This window comes from Mastigoproctus giganteus, chromosome 5 (genome assembly GCF_048544385.1).
Source record: "Mastigoproctus giganteus isolate SK-2022 chromosome 5, ASM4854438v1, whole genome shotgun sequence".
In the NCBI taxonomy this organism is placed as follows: domain Eukaryota; kingdom Metazoa; phylum Arthropoda; class Arachnida; order Uropygi; family Thelyphonidae; genus Mastigoproctus; species Mastigoproctus giganteus.
Window position 1 is genome coordinate 241,147,080 of NC_143579.1, and position 15,400 is coordinate 241,162,479.

The 15,400-nt window shown below is 44.6% G+C and overlaps 1 protein-coding gene across 2 annotated transcripts in view; it reads right to left on the reverse strand.

Moving 5' to 3' along the window:
• The window catches only part of dnc (phosphodiesterase dunce), a 546,492-nt gene that overhangs the window by 307,504 nt on the left and 223,588 nt on the right, over positions 1–15,400 (reverse strand). The window contains exon 1 of one of the 2 annotated variants that reach the window (XM_090374494.1): positions 3,452–3,600. The exons of the other annotated variant lie outside the window; for it this stretch is intronic. Within the exon in view, the coding sequence (XP_090230620.1) occupies positions 3,452–3,585 (134 nt within the window). The 5' untranslated portion in view covers positions 3,586–3,600. Of the gene's footprint in view, positions 1–3,451; positions 3,601–15,400 lie in introns of those variants that run through there. 2 annotated transcript variants of the gene reach the window in all.

Consider the following 15,400-nt stretch of genomic DNA (forward strand, 5'->3'; position numbering starts at 1 on the left):
ATACTATGGAAACCCTCTCGATGAAACAACTTGAAACGCCCCTCACAAGAGGCACACAGCGCCTTGACCTGGTGTACTATAATGCTCTAGACATCACATTACCTCACAGTACGACTCGCTTCGCTTTTGATCACATCCCTGTCTCAATCCAAGCCAACCTGAGAAGTCAAGCTTGTAGACAAAAAGAGAACAGAGAACTGGAGGAGGGAAAACAACGCCGATGTTATCTTCTCAACCAAGTATATAAAACCAGACGTAATTTTGAAACGACTCGTAAATTTCAACTGGCAAAATCTCTCCCAACTCCCCGTAGACGATGCCTTAGAAGCACTTTCGGATACCCCTCACTTTATTGCTCTTGAGGGGCATCAAAACGCATTAAAATCTCCCATCGAGAAAATTCCTGGTTTAGTCCACAAGTAAAATATGCTTTTAAAAAGAAGCAAAAACTGTTCAGAAAATGGAAAAAAACTGAACACCCACCTGATTATATTCGATGTAAAGAAGCTAGAGCGCGGTTCATTCGATTGAAACGTCAAGCTCACTATGACATGGTGCGATCACATTTAAAGAAAGATATATAACAAGAAAAGGCGTACGGATATAATGCCCGAGCACACCTTCTCAGAATGGACCCAAGCCACCTTTGGAACTCCCCTGGCAGAAAATCAAGTTGAAAGTGAAGTCAACACAGAGAAAATCCGTGAAGCAATTAGCAAACTGAAGACAGAGGCCTATCGTGAACTATAGCCTCAGATCAATATCGCTAGAGATGAGGTTAAAGCCGCTGTGAATAGCCTCAGGAATAAAGCCACAATTGGGCCTGATAAATTCCCACTCTTCATGATTAAGATCAGCAGTGTATACATCATAGATCTGCTCCTTCACATTTTCCACAAAATTTTAAGTGAAAACCACTTTCCGAAGATATGGAATTCGTACATCGTTAAACCTGTTCCCAAAAATAAGAATCCTAAATCCGCCAAAGACTACAGGCCTATTGCAATTGGATGTTCGTTTCAAAAAATATTTGAGAAATCCATTTTAAATACCATCAACCATCACTGCTTCGGGCATAGACCGGAGTACCTTCATTCAGTGATCCCACAAAGATCTACTACCACCAATCTCATGGACACTCTATTTCGAATCCAACACTCCCTTAACTTCAGACAGCAATTAGACATTGTCTTCTTAGACGTTGCATCCGCTTTCGACAGAATATCCGTCTCGGCTATTACTATCATCTTGTACGAATATTTCCATATAACTGGGCACGTATTAGCTATAATAACGAGTTCTTTGAGGGAGAGACACATCACTGCCATAAATGGAACTTCCAAAGAGACCTTCCAAGTCAACAGGGGAGTCCCACAAGGTGGTGTCCTCTCTGCTACTCTCTTCGCAACAGCACTGCATCCCTTCCTGACCCAAAATCAAAAGCAATTTGTCGTATATGCAGACGACTTGAAATATTTCGTCACCTCGAATGACCAAAACACATCTTTACAATGCAACAACGAAGCAAACTTCAAAATCGCCGAGTTGCAAGAATACCTTAATTGCATGGGGCTCCGACTAAATGAACACAAGACAGCACAAATGGTTTTCACCAACAAGGTATTTAAAAACCACATATCAATACGCGTAAATGGCAGTGTGGTCAAAAAGGTCAGGACACATATTGATCTTGGTCTGAAATGGGACGAAAACCTAAACTTCACACCCCATTTCGGACATGTAAAGAAGAAAACTTACGCAGCGCTATGGACCTCCAGACAAGAACTAGTAGGTATCAGGAACCCTGACCTTGTTAAACAATATATTTTAAGATGCGTCATCCCCATCCCTCTCTACGCATCTCAGATTTGGTCTTCTGCTCCAGATGCTACCATCAAGGCTTTCCTGGGTTTAGAGTACTGGATGCTGAGATGGTTAAACAGGATCACTACGCAGCCATTTACAATCTCAAGAACCATTTTATATGCCAACTTGGATGTCACGCCTTGGTCTCACATTATTGTCACCAAGAACATCCTCACGCCTGCAAAACTGCTGACCGGGAGAGTCGACTTGCCGAAAACTGACTACCTGCTGACTGGGCCCCGCAAGACGCAAAGGTGGGCGAATAGAACATCATTCATCCCCTCCAATCAGTAGCGCGCTCACGCATCTGGGAAGCCTTCAGCGATTTTTTCCTTTGAACACCATTAAGATGTTCAACGAGCTTCAAGCAGACCCAGAAAGGCTTTGCGCAGAGAAGAGATACAGGACTGAAGTGTTTCAAAATGCACTACTCCACCTGTAAATGTTGAGTGATGCCCACATATGAAAACAAAAGAGAATGCAGGAATGCATAAGAATGAACTGGTCGGGACTGTTTTTGCTCCGCACTGGTGCTCCTGTTATGTTGATATTGGACGTCTTGTCTTTCTGTGAACTCGCTGTAAATAGTGCTGTAGATGTGAACATTCTCTAATTCATTGTAAAATTGTAAATTATGCTTGTGCTCTCTTTCTACCTGCCTGTCATGTAAAATAAGCCAATGATGTGTAAAATATAATTAATTAGACAATGTATGATTTAGAAAATGTATAATTTAGACATTGTATAATTTATAAAGACTGATTTGTATAAATTATAAATAGATAATTATGTATATAACTTATATTTGTATATATGAATGTGCACCCCCTGGTTAATAGCTGTAAGCGGGTGTCTCTTAGGAGAAAATAAAGATAATAATAATAATAATAATCATTTTTTGTAATGATTTCTCGGATCGAGCAAGGGGGTGTGGTGGCCACCACTCTCGCTAAATAAAAGCCAGGAGGGCGAAGGAATTGATTTGTTGGTATCGGAACTTTGCGGGAAGTCAAATTTGCCTTCCGCGAATCGGGTGCGCTTTTCTCTGAGCTTTTGGTCGGTTCGAACCAGAGAATGCGGCAGATTGGATCCACCCCCTCCCCTTCACATAACGGTCTCCCGCTCATTGACTTTTCGGCAGAAAAAGGTCTTGGTGGAAGGGATTCGTCATCCCGTGCACAACGAGGCGATAGACGGAACGAATACAATCGGGACTGCCACATCGGTATGGAGCGAAGGTCATTTGCTTATCATCAGAGTGCACGCACTTCGACACCATTAAGTTACGCACGGCTTCCGTAACTCCGCTTAAAACAAACTCCGTTTCCCTCCGCTCATTTTTCAAATGTTGCGGACTTCGTGACATCATCACAGCTATCTGACGAGCTCCCAGCTGGCGAAAGGTCGAAACCGAACACCGATCTCGTGCCGTGTTCTACGGTTGTTAACATCTGCTGGCGGCGGGGGGAGGAGTGGAAGCGAACGTAGTGTGGGCGGGGGAGGTGCGAAGGGGGCGGTGCGTGTAAAAACGCACACACGGGCGCCGCGTACTTAAAATAAAAAGGGAGAAAAATCAAAAACTCACCCGCACATCCACGAATGTCGTCGTCGGCGGACGGCAGGGACGCCGAGGAAGGTGGGATAGCTCGGATCGCTGTGTTGGTCCGGCGTGCTGAAGCGGATGGACGGGATCGTCAGCACCTGCGACCTTTGGCCCATGACGAGCTCGAGGTGTACACGTCGAACGCAACCTTAGTTTACCTCGCACACCGAAAAGAGAGCACTCTTCGTGTGCACGTGGGTCGCAACGCAGGTGTGACGAGGCCCAGTTGACTTCGCTCTTTCCCGTCCGATTATCCGCCCACGCATCGAGGAAGAGCGCGCGATTAATTCTACTTTTGCGGCGTGCAACCCGACACCCCCTGCTGGTTCGCTTTTATTTTTGCCTTCTTATTTAAAGAAATGACAAAAAAAGGAGTCCGCCCCTATTTGCTCTGTTTGGCTGCAGGGGGCGCTGCCATCTCTTCCGGTGAAATGCTCGGAGCAATTAAAATTTTTGGACCGCTCTCCGACTGCAGCCGCCGCGAAGCGCGGACAGACGGACGGCTCCTGCTTTGGGCGACACCCGTTGGGGAGAGAGGTCAGAAGCGCGGGGGTCATCTAAATCCCTGTTTAATTTTCTTCAGTCTCGATCCGTTTCGGTCGGATCCAGATTGAAGTCGAAGGAAACTGATCGAAAGCGATTCGAGTCGAATCTGTTTCCCAGAGGACTGCGTTGAAACGTGTTTTGAAACCTGCAAAGCGGACACTTTTTGGACCGTTGTTGCGCGGAGTTCACGCCGAATGTAACTCACCCCAACCCACTTGCGTTGCACCCACCCACCCACTCACCCACATGATTTTTTTAAATTTACGTTTAAATTCATTTCGGCTTCGATGATTATTTTCGCAAAAAGCAGTTTTGGTAGGGAAAAGGTGACGAGATAGTCTACCCGACCATCCACTAGTCCATCGCACGCCATCTATGGACGCATAATTCAGGAACCCCCCCCCCCCCACACACACACTTCAACACGTTGGCTGTCTTTTTAGTAACTCAATTCGCATTGCAAACTTCATTTTCTTATGTTCTAAGCTAAGTTATTATTAAATTATTCAGTTTATTAAGTTTGCTTTCACCCCTGTACAGATACTTGGCCAGAAGGGTGTACGCGCAATTAGAAAAACGTGATCGGAAAAACAAATAGATTAAAAGGACCATTGACAGCGCTTCATTATGCACTCCGTGTAGTTTAAGTACATTAACGTAGGCGAGATAATTGAGGTTTGAACACAGGAAAATAAAGTTTGCGATGTGAATTCGGTTACATTCTATGAAAAAGACAGCCAAAGTGTTCGAGCGCAGGAGTTCCTGAATGGATGCGTCCATAAATGGCATGTGATCGATGGTAGATGGAGTGACACGATCGTGGCAGCATCTACTGTACGCAATGACTTCGATGCAGGTCTTTCAGGGAATTGTCCTCCGTTTCTTGTCATCCAAGAGTTCGTTGGGAATGGTCAATTGGCAGCAATAATATTTGCTGGGAACATGTCTCTGAAACAGACGACGTTGGTAAGAGTCCGCCTATAACGTCGATTATGTCGCTCTCTTGGATGGGTGCTTGAGGCTAAGATTATTTCTTGCACGTTGGGAAAATCAATCGTATTAGTTTACAGTTTGTCAAGAGTGATGAGGTTCTTTTCCAGAATTTTGATTTTCCACGGTGTCATGTCATATTCGTGTTTGCACGTAGTATAGATCTAGTGATGGTGAATGGATTACCATAGATCCTGTTCAACCATCTCAGAACCCAATATTCAATTTGCCAGGAATTTCTTTGCAATGCTGTACTTGATGGGGCCGAGGACCAGCTCCGATACATGCAAAGCGATGGGGTGAGGCACCTATCAATGTATTTGCAAATGAGAGATGTATTCTGACAACTAACAAGCTCTTGGCGGATCGCCCAGAAGGCTGCATATGTTTTCTTCTTTGCATACATGAAATGATCCTGGAAACTAAGGTTTTCAACCCAGATGAAACCAAAATCCATGTGGGATGATACCTTGATCACTTTATTGCCATTTATTACAGCTTAAATATTATTTTCCCTCCACTTCTTAGTGAAAGATATTTGGGAGGACTTTTTTGATTTAGTTGGAACCCTATCACATGCAAGTAGTCAAAAAGTTGATCAGCAGTATTTTGATTTATTTCTTGAACGCTTTTAATGTCATCAGAGATTACGAACAGCTTCAAGTCATCGGCATAAAAGAGCTGAACTTTGTAAACTTCGCTAGAAATGGTTGTAAGATGAGTACAAAGAGGATGGTAGACGAAACCGCACCTTGTGGTACTCCTCTTATTACAGTTGTCATAGTCTAGTAGTGACTGACTATGGATTATAATGGGTATCCTTTGGTTAAGGAGGTTGCTTAAGATGGAGATTAGTGAGGGGTTACCTTGTAGTAGTTGTTTAATAAATTAAGCTGTTTGTTTTGTTTGTTGTTAGGAGCATTATCAACTAAGGCCATGTTGCTCCGGGATATGCGGTGGTCATTCCCTGACCTTTCCGCATCCTCCGTATTTGGTGGTGACGGGCTCGAACCTCGGTCTAATCAAGAAGCGTGTGCTACGCACTGCTCTCCTTCCCACCTGGCTATGGAGGGGCCAATAAATTAAGCATTGTTTGAATTGACACATTGTCGAAAGGTGTTAAAAAAGATGACGTCTATTTGAGATCATCTCTTTTACTGATGGCCCGCTGAATGTGAAACAGTGTGCCCAGCAGGTTTGTTAGAGTAGTTCGGTGTGGACAGATGTGATGGCCTCTTACTGAAGCAGTAGTCTATTATTCCGGGAGAGATGTTCAAAGATTTTCAGGAGGGAGTATCAATGGATATTGGACGTAAATCAGTCGGTAACTTTGGATGTCTGTTTTTTGGAACCGATTTGGCCCAGTAGGTCGTCCATAGAGTTGTTTCCAGTATGCGTTGGAAAATATGTAAAAGGGACTCGACAATATTATAAAGTGAGGGTGTTATTATTATTATGAAATCCGTTTATTGTTATAGCAAGTGATTGCTTTCACCCCTTTTATACAGCCAACCGGCTAGAAGGGTGTACAAAAATGCAAGTGGGGGGCAATTTTTACAATGCAGTATTTACAAAACATATTTACAAAAGTGCGAATCATTTACAGAATGTAATTATCGACAACTATAGAAGAGGAAATTATTCACAGTACCATTTAAAAGTAGATGTTCAACATTTTATAAGGCCGCCGTAGCCTAGTGGTCAGGCGCGAGGGTGCATAAGTACACGTGCCTTGAGTGACCGGGGTTCAAGCCCGTGACTGCTGAATACGGTGTATTTCACAGTGTGGTATACTGCCAATGTATTGAAAAGGAGGACTGTGTTGTTCGGAATGAAGTTCTTCAGACAGCACAGGTTGTCTGAAGGGTGTACAAACCAGTATTTGTATGGTAAGTAGGGATTGTCATTACTGCGTCCAGCACGTGGAGTAGCGATAACTCCGTGAAGACTTGGGGCGTCAATCACACCAGTTAGCATCTGAGACAGAAGAAGAATATTCCTGGATGCAATTTGAACTCCCGAGGGAATGATATTTAAGTTGTTTGGCATATAAAACAGCCCTGGGGTCGCATGGTGAATGCGCTGCCCGTGACTCAGTTCATCCATCGCATTACCCACTACTCGACTGCCAGGAATCTGTTTATGTACGAGATCGGTGCAGAAGACCAGATTGGTGATGCACACACGTGATCACAACAGGTTGTATGCACCGCTGGACGTATCCTCCGACTACATCTACGTTCAGTAACCCCTTTCAGCTCTTGTTGAATTGCCCACATCGCCGAAAAAGTCTTAGTTTTCATGGTCGAAAAATGGTTTTGAAAAGTGAGGCCGGCCCTCGTCCCAAGTCAAGCCAAGGTCGGTGTGAGACTTCACTTTCCTTATCTGCACTCCGTTGTGATGTCATTTTTGATTCTCTTTTTTGTAAATGTGATTTGGGCTGATTTAGATATGTTTAGCTCCAGACCTATCTGCAGTAGATAGGTTACAAGGCTGTTGATCAGGTGGGTTTGTTGAGGGTCATTTGATTTTATATATAATTTGAGGTCATCTGCATGTGATGAGAAATCAGTGTACCTTGCGAGGAAAGGTTCAAGGGCCGCGGCGAACAGTACACAGGAGTGGACACCTCCGTGTGGTACTCCTCTCGTTATAATGCACTCCTGTTTGAAGGATTTATGGCTGATGATCAGTTGTATTGGCGTAAGGATAAGGTTGATGGCTTTTAGCAGGCTTCCAATAATGCCAAAGTACTTTTCCAGGATGTAGATGACAGCGATAATTGAGAGCTTATCATAAGCAGATGAAATATCCAGGAAGATGACGTCCAGCTGAGATTTACTGTTGAGAGCAGTTTGAATTTTAAACAGGGTGTCTAGTAAGTTTGTATATGTAGATCTTTTGGGGATCACGGTATGCAGATGTTTGGGTCTACGAGAGAAGCATTGGTCAATCAGTGCTCATAAAAGATAGTTTTCTCGAACACTTTTAATAGAGTGCAGCCAACCGAGATCGGTCTGAAGTCCTTAGGTTCCCTTCTTTTGGGTATGGGTTGTACCCTGTAGTGATTCCATATTGTCGGGATTGATAGGGAATTTAATATCTGATTAAAGATTGACAGAAGGGGCTCCACAATGAAGGCACTGCACACTTTAACCATGAATTGAGGAAAACCGTCAGGACCAATTGTAGTTTTATTGGGAAGTCTATTGATGGTATTTATAAGGTGTTGCTTTGTTAGCGTTATAGTTGAAAGGGGCTGCTTGGAGTGTGTGAAGAAATCGCCCAGTTTTGGGGTTTTTGGGTCTGATGACACCTCGTTGAAAGTCAAAGATACCACTTCTGAAATGCCTTCTCTTCCATATAGAAAACTTTGTTGCATTTGGATGCAATACGTTTGGAGTGATTTATTCTGTCGAGTACCAGCTGCCGGATTGCTTTTCTTTTTTATTTAAGGAAGGTTGCCCGCTCTTTCTTGTACATCTGTTAGTCGGTTGAATTTTGAAACCTTTTCCATTTTCTGAAAGTTTTTTGTTTCCTCTTGAATGCTTCTCTGACTTGAGCATTGAACCATGCATTGGATCTGTCAGATAATTTTATTTGCTTGGATGCTCCTTGGGTGGCAATTTCAACTAGCTGATTAGCAAGGCTAGATATTGCGATGTCCATTGGTTCTTGCTGTAGATCCTTCCAGTTTATTTCTGTGAGACGTGCCAAGATGATCTCGGGGTTTAAGTATTTGATGGAGTATAATGTTTTGGTCAGCACTTCATTCCCAAATGCTTCGTCAGCGTTTGAGTCGTTAGTAACGTTGAACTCAAACGTGATGGGAGAGTGATCAGAAGGGAAGCTGTAATGTGCAGTGGTCAGATTAAGGTGCGGGAGATTGTGGAATAACTGATCCAGTGTCTGGTTTCCCCTGGTAGGAGGTGTGGTTATGTTTGAACTAAGCCAAATGTACCAATAACTGTTCTGAGATCTTCAGTGGCTTCATCATGTCTAGGCGTAGACATGTTAAAATCACCTATAATGAAGGTTGAGTGAGGTATTGGGGCTAGGTTGGCTGCTATCTATGCTTGTATTTCACTCCGGGAGTCTTCTGTATGATCGGGGGGTAGGTACACCAGACAAATTTGTAGTACTGTGGCATCCTTTCTAAATGTGGCACATAGGGCTTCGAAGTTATCTGATTTGGTCACCTGAAATCTCGATTGTTTAAAACTAGATGAATACAGCAGTGCAACACCTCCGCCCCGTCTGTTATCCCTGGAGTTATGGAGGCTGAGATAATTGAGAGGATGGCTTATTACATCCAGTTGCCTTCCGTGAGATAACCAGGTTTCAGTCAAGCAGATGAACTGATATTCAGCTGGTAACATGATTGTTTGTAGATGGTTTAGTTTGTTGCTGATACTGCGTACATCTTGGTAGAAGCATTTAAGGGGAAGTATTGGGACAAGTTGGCATGGGGTTGACGCTGGTTGCTCTCCCTCTGTTGTGTTCGATCTCATGCGGTATGGTGAGGAAGAGGTCCGTTCTTTGAACATTTTATTAGAGTTCCCGGTGGCCAGGTGCTAGTATCCAGTAGTTTTAGTTTATCATGTTTGTCACAAGTAATAACGAATGAAGCATAGGAGGGATATCTTGTTTTCAAAGGTTTCACAGCGACCTTGATCCCTATTTATGAGGCCTGACGTAGCCCAGTGGTCAGGAGCGAGAGTGCATAGCACGCGTTCCTTGAGTGGACCGTGGTTCAAACCCGTGACTACTAAATACGATAAATATTTGTATTGACGATTTATTGTAAACTCTACTGACTTGGTTGTCGTGCCGGAGTATAAACAGAAAATTTATTTGCTCCTCAAAGAACTTATATATTGGCACCGGTTGTTGAAGGCCCGAGTCATTTTGTTTGGATGGATGTTATATTGTATATTGTCTCCAATACGTTGGATTGGTCGACTGGGATGGCTTTGTTGGGCCATGCTGGGGTTGTTCCTTGAATGGGACTAGCCCCGTGGGTAACCGTTCTATTTACAGAGCTGTATTGGTGAGAAGTTGGATCATTGGCTATTAATGTCACTTCCAAAGGGGATTTAGGTCGCGATTGTTGTAAGAGTGGCTGCTCGGAGACAATATTGGCATAAGTGGGTTTTTCATTGGTGTCACAACTTACGGTTGAGTGTAGTCACGAGGTATTTTGGTAAGCCAGTTTTGACGGGAGAGTAACCATCTGTGCGTTGGTAGGTTGTTTCGGTGCATATGGTTCTATGTTGGGGCAGTGATTATATGTACGCAGTGTTGTAATCGCAAACAGGGGCAAGTCGTCCGGCCCAACAGTAGCCTTATTTGGTGAGGTGTTGATAACCAACATTAATTAACTGTTCCTTAGTAACGGTGATTTCTTTGATTATTGATTACGTGCGAGAGGCAACGGTCCACATCAGGTAGGAGTCTGGGAGTTTGCTGTCGATGTGTTCAGATCATTTTGTGAAGAAGTCTTTGTCCGCTGTGAAACGTGCGTTCTTTTGTCTTACGAGAGTTGTACACTGTTTAATGCAGGAAAGGATGAGGTTGTTGTTGGTTGCTTTCTTTAATCTGGGGAAGTGAGCACGGTCCCTTCTACATGTTTCGTGGCGGGCTAAGATTCTTGATTTCAGCCACATCTCCATGATTTTTGCTTTCTCGTTGATCAGATATCATTTTCAGTTCTTTTGATCTCCCTCGTGTTAACATCCATCCATCCATCCTCCATCCCTCCCTGTCTTTCCCAAATAGAAATCTTCGTGGTGGAATTCGTCATCAAGGTGGCGCCGTCTCTGTTATCCGCATTAGTTTCCCTAACGAGGAGTTCAAATGTTTGTATAAAAATTACGTTTTTGTGATTCGCTGTACACCCTTCTAGCCACCCAGCTTTACGGGGGTCGAATCAAATCAAATAATAAACGGTGCCGCTGAACATTCCCCGCTCCACAATGCGTTTCGTTCGCTTTGGGCGAAAAAAGCAAAAAATTAAGACGACCGAAAAAAAAAAAAAAAACGATTGTGTTGGATGAAACCGATCGAAGGTGGGGATGGGGGGACTGCAGCTGTACGGAGCGAACATTCGGGGGAGTACACTGCGGAACGGAGTTGGGAGAATGCGAATGCACAAACACGTGACAGGGACGCGGCGGCGGCCATCTTAGATATCACGTGACGAACATTTACGAGGAGAGAGAGAGAGAATGAAGAAAAGAGAACGAGGACGCCATCTGGAGAAGGATTTCCCCCAAATCCCGCACGCTGAATTATCTCCCTCGGGTACTTACAGGGGGAGGTGGGTCGTTAATTTTATCATCGCTCTGTCGTGACGTCTTCACCCTTTGGGACGCTCCACGCAGTCCGCCGTCTGTCTGTACGTCCGTCCCCTGAAAACAAGAAACACAAAGTAAGCCTCTGCGCAGTGACCTCACCAAATTCTATTTTAACAGTGTGTGTGTGTGTGTCTGTACGCGTGCTTGTACGTTTCGACAGCTGCTTCCTGACCTCTCCTTCAAAACAGAACAAAAACCGACCCTAGCAATTTCCCTCATTCGAACTTTTGCAACTGACTCGGAATCCGCAGGCGTTCCAACCGAAAGAGCGAAGAGGTGAAATAAAAGATTCGTGTGACGTCATCAAAATGAGAGTTCGGGGCCAAGATTTCTTTCTCTCATCTTTCTTCTGCCACAAATAGCACGCTCGCCGAAAAATGAGACGCGGATACGTATTTATACGAAAAGGCGGCGTCCAAGAAACCACAGCTGCACCTCCCCCCCCACTCGTCCTCCGGAACGGACCGAACTTTGACGAAGTCTTTCCTGTGTTCTTTCGCAAAAAAACGCGGGAAAAATAAAAAAATAAACAGAATAAAACAATAATAAAAAAAGAAACAATAAAATAAATAAATAATAATAATTAATAAAAGAAAAGGAAATTAAACCAATCATCCTATACGTTTCCTCACACGAAGGTACTATCCAGATGACCTTTGAATTTCCCCAAACTGTCGGCCTCTACCACCCACGAAGGCAACTTATTCCAGTAATTTATAACTCGCTGGCTAAAAAACTTCCTGCAGTCCAATTCTTAAACATCCTCCCCCGTCCCTGTGACTTGAATTTATGTCCCCTAGTTCTAGCATCATTTATAATCTTGAAAATTTTGTCCTCATTCATATTACTGATGCCTCTCAGAGCCTTAAACACCTCAATCAAATCTCCTCTAAGGTCCCTTGTTTCCAAACTCTGCAACCCACATATTCGAAGTCTTTCTTCATAAGGACGCCCTTTTGCCGATGTCACCAGGCGAGTTACCCGTCTTTGCACCCTTTCAAGAAGCTTGATAACTTTCTTTAGGTGCGGTCTCCATACTTGAACACAGTATTCCAAGTGTGGTCTAACATAAGCCTTATATAATGGGATTATCACGTCCCTATCTCTACTTGCAAAAGTTCGATAGATCATCGATAGGACACCATGGGCCTTCCTTGCAACCTGTTTACAATGCTCAGAGAATTTCATGTCTGACCGTATCGTAACACCCAAGTCCCTTTCCTCCAGTACTGGGTTTAGTTGAACTCCACCAAGTGAATAAGTTATTTTGGGATTACTGTTTCCCAGGTGTAATACCTTACACTTTGTTGGATTAAAGCACAGCTGCCATTTTTCTGACCATTCTTGAAGTCTATAAGTGATCATTTATCCCAACCCCCTGCCTTCTACTCTGAAGCCATCCTGCTATCCATCTAAGGATTTTCCCAGTGATTCTAACCTATTCCAGCTTATAAAGCAACCGCTTGTGGGACTGAGTCAAAAGCTTTGCTGAAATCTAAATAAACAATGTCGAAATTATTCCCTAAATCCAGCTCGTGAGTGACCCTTTCGAAAAAAAACCATGCCGAGTATCCTTGAGAATTTCATTTCGATCCAAATGATCCTGAATTCCACCCTTGATCATTGCCTCCATGATTTTCCCTACTACTGAAGTCAGACTGACAGGTCGATAATTTCCAACTTCACGTTTAGAGCCACCCTTATGTATGGGAGATACATTAACGAAACAGGCCTACGCGCTCTGGATTCATTGAGGAATTTATTGTAGCTTAAACACAGAGCGTACAGATAAAGCAGAAATATATGAGCTTTCGGCTATATGGTAGCCTTCGTCAGAATTAAAATACATGAATGGCAGTTGGAATGAAGATGTGCACTGCCAGGTGCGTGAGACGCGAGGTTTAATTGTTTGTTGACGTCTGTGGCTGTGACGCATGATGACGTGGCCAGCGCTTGTCCAATGACAGAACTACTGACTCTGTGATCGGGTTGACTTGGTAACCACTGTTCCTGTTTAAGGATTTATCCGAAGATTTTATATTTAATGATTCCAACCAGGTACGCTTTAGGTAATGGTGGGATCTGTCTACCACCACGACATCGCGGTGTGGGTCGATGTCGTGGTGGGTTGTCCAGACATGTTCGGCGATAGCTGAGTGTTCTATATCCGCTAAACGGATCGCTCTTTTGTGCTCCGAGAGACGTTTCTCGAGTCGACGTCCAGTCTCTCCGAAGTAGCAGCTAGTGCAGTCACGGCAAGAGATGCGGTAGACTAAACCGCTCTGCAGAAGGGTGGGGACAGGTGTTTTCACGTTGGAAATGAAAGAACGCAGTTTCCTGCCTGGGAGCTGGATGCACTTTATTCCGTGCGTTCTCAGGATTCTGCCGATCTGTTGTGACAGGTTGGGGTAGTATGGGATGAATGCCCTTGTGGATGGCTCGTCACTGTTGGTGTTGTAGCTGGTCGTCACGATGTCACGTGTCTGTAGATCACACCTGTCGAGGACGTCAATGGGGTAGCCACACCTCGTAAGGTCTACTTTGACCCTAGTGACCTCTTTGCGTCTTTCATCAGCGGAGCTGGAGTGTGTCCAGGCGCGAGTAAGCAAGGTTCGGGCCGTGGAGAGGAGGTGGCCTCGCGCGTGTGCTGACCGGAAGTTGGTAAACTGGCCAGCACACATGGGCTTACGATAAACTGTAGTCCTCAGGTATGTGCCTTCACGTCGGACAAGTGTGTCTAAGTATGGTAAAGAGTTGTTCGACTCCAGCTCAATCGTGAATTTTATGAAGGGCGATAGTGAGTTGAGGTATGATAGAAGTCGCTGACCTGAGTCTCTAGGGATGACCACGAACACATCGTCAACATAGCGACACCAAAAGGCGATGTGATCAGGTGCGTGTGCAAACGCACGTCCCTCTAACTCCTCCATCACGATGTTTGCTGTGACTGAGCTGACCGGGGAACCCATGGCCGTGCCATGTATCTGCTGGTAGACTGAGTCATTAAATATGATCGCACCCCCTGTTAAGCACAGTCTGAGGGCGGTGGAAATGTCATCGGGTGTGAGACCAGTTCTTTCGTTGAGGGTTCTATCATTGTCCAAGAGTTGTTTTGCACAAGAAATGGCAAGTTCCACAGGGATGGAGGTAAAGAGCGATATGACGTCGAACGATGCCATAACTTGATTCTGCGAGATGGATACAGTGCGAATCCTCTTTATGAATTCAACACTGTTGGAAACGGTGTGGGTGGTCTTGCCAACCAGAGGAGAAAGAAGTCTCGAGACAAATTTAGACAGCTCGTAAGTCGGTGATCCACAGCAGGATACAATTGGCCTCAGTGGTGTGTCTTCTTTGTGCACTTTCGGTAGGCCGTAAAACCGTGGGATCTGACATCCGGAAGCACGGAGGTGATTACGGGTTGACTGTGTGATCTTCCCTTGTTTCAGCCAACTGTTGACGAGGATATTCACCTCTGATTCCCATCGTTCTAAAACTCTGTTGGGGTTGATGGTCAGGGGTTTGTATACAGTAGTATCCCGTAAAAGTAGTAGCGCTTTCGCCATGTAATCAGTGTGATCCATTACAACCGTACGGCGGCCTTTGTCTGCCGGTAGAATGACGATGGACGAATCCTGTTTCAATGCCTTGAGGGCAGAGAACTGTGTACGGTTGAGGTTAGAAGAGACGGGGCGAGCACGGTGTAGAACTGCTGCAGTCTTCAAGCGGATTGTGTTGGCTACATCTTCTGGGAGGCGTGATAAGCTGGCTTCCACACCTAAGGCGATGTCGGTGATCGGCGGGTGCTTAGGAAGAACGGCAAACGTCATGCCAAGAGTCAATAAGTTTACTTGGTCCGCAGATAACTGTTTGCTGCTTAGGTTCAATACGATACATTTGCACTTTTCCAATCCAAAGGAATCTCCCCAGAGTCTAGTGATGCTCGCGTAATTAGCCTCAATGGTTCAATGCACTCGCTTGCCGCCTCTCTTAAGATTGTAGGGTATATTCCATCAACTCCAGGAGCCTTACTGGTCTG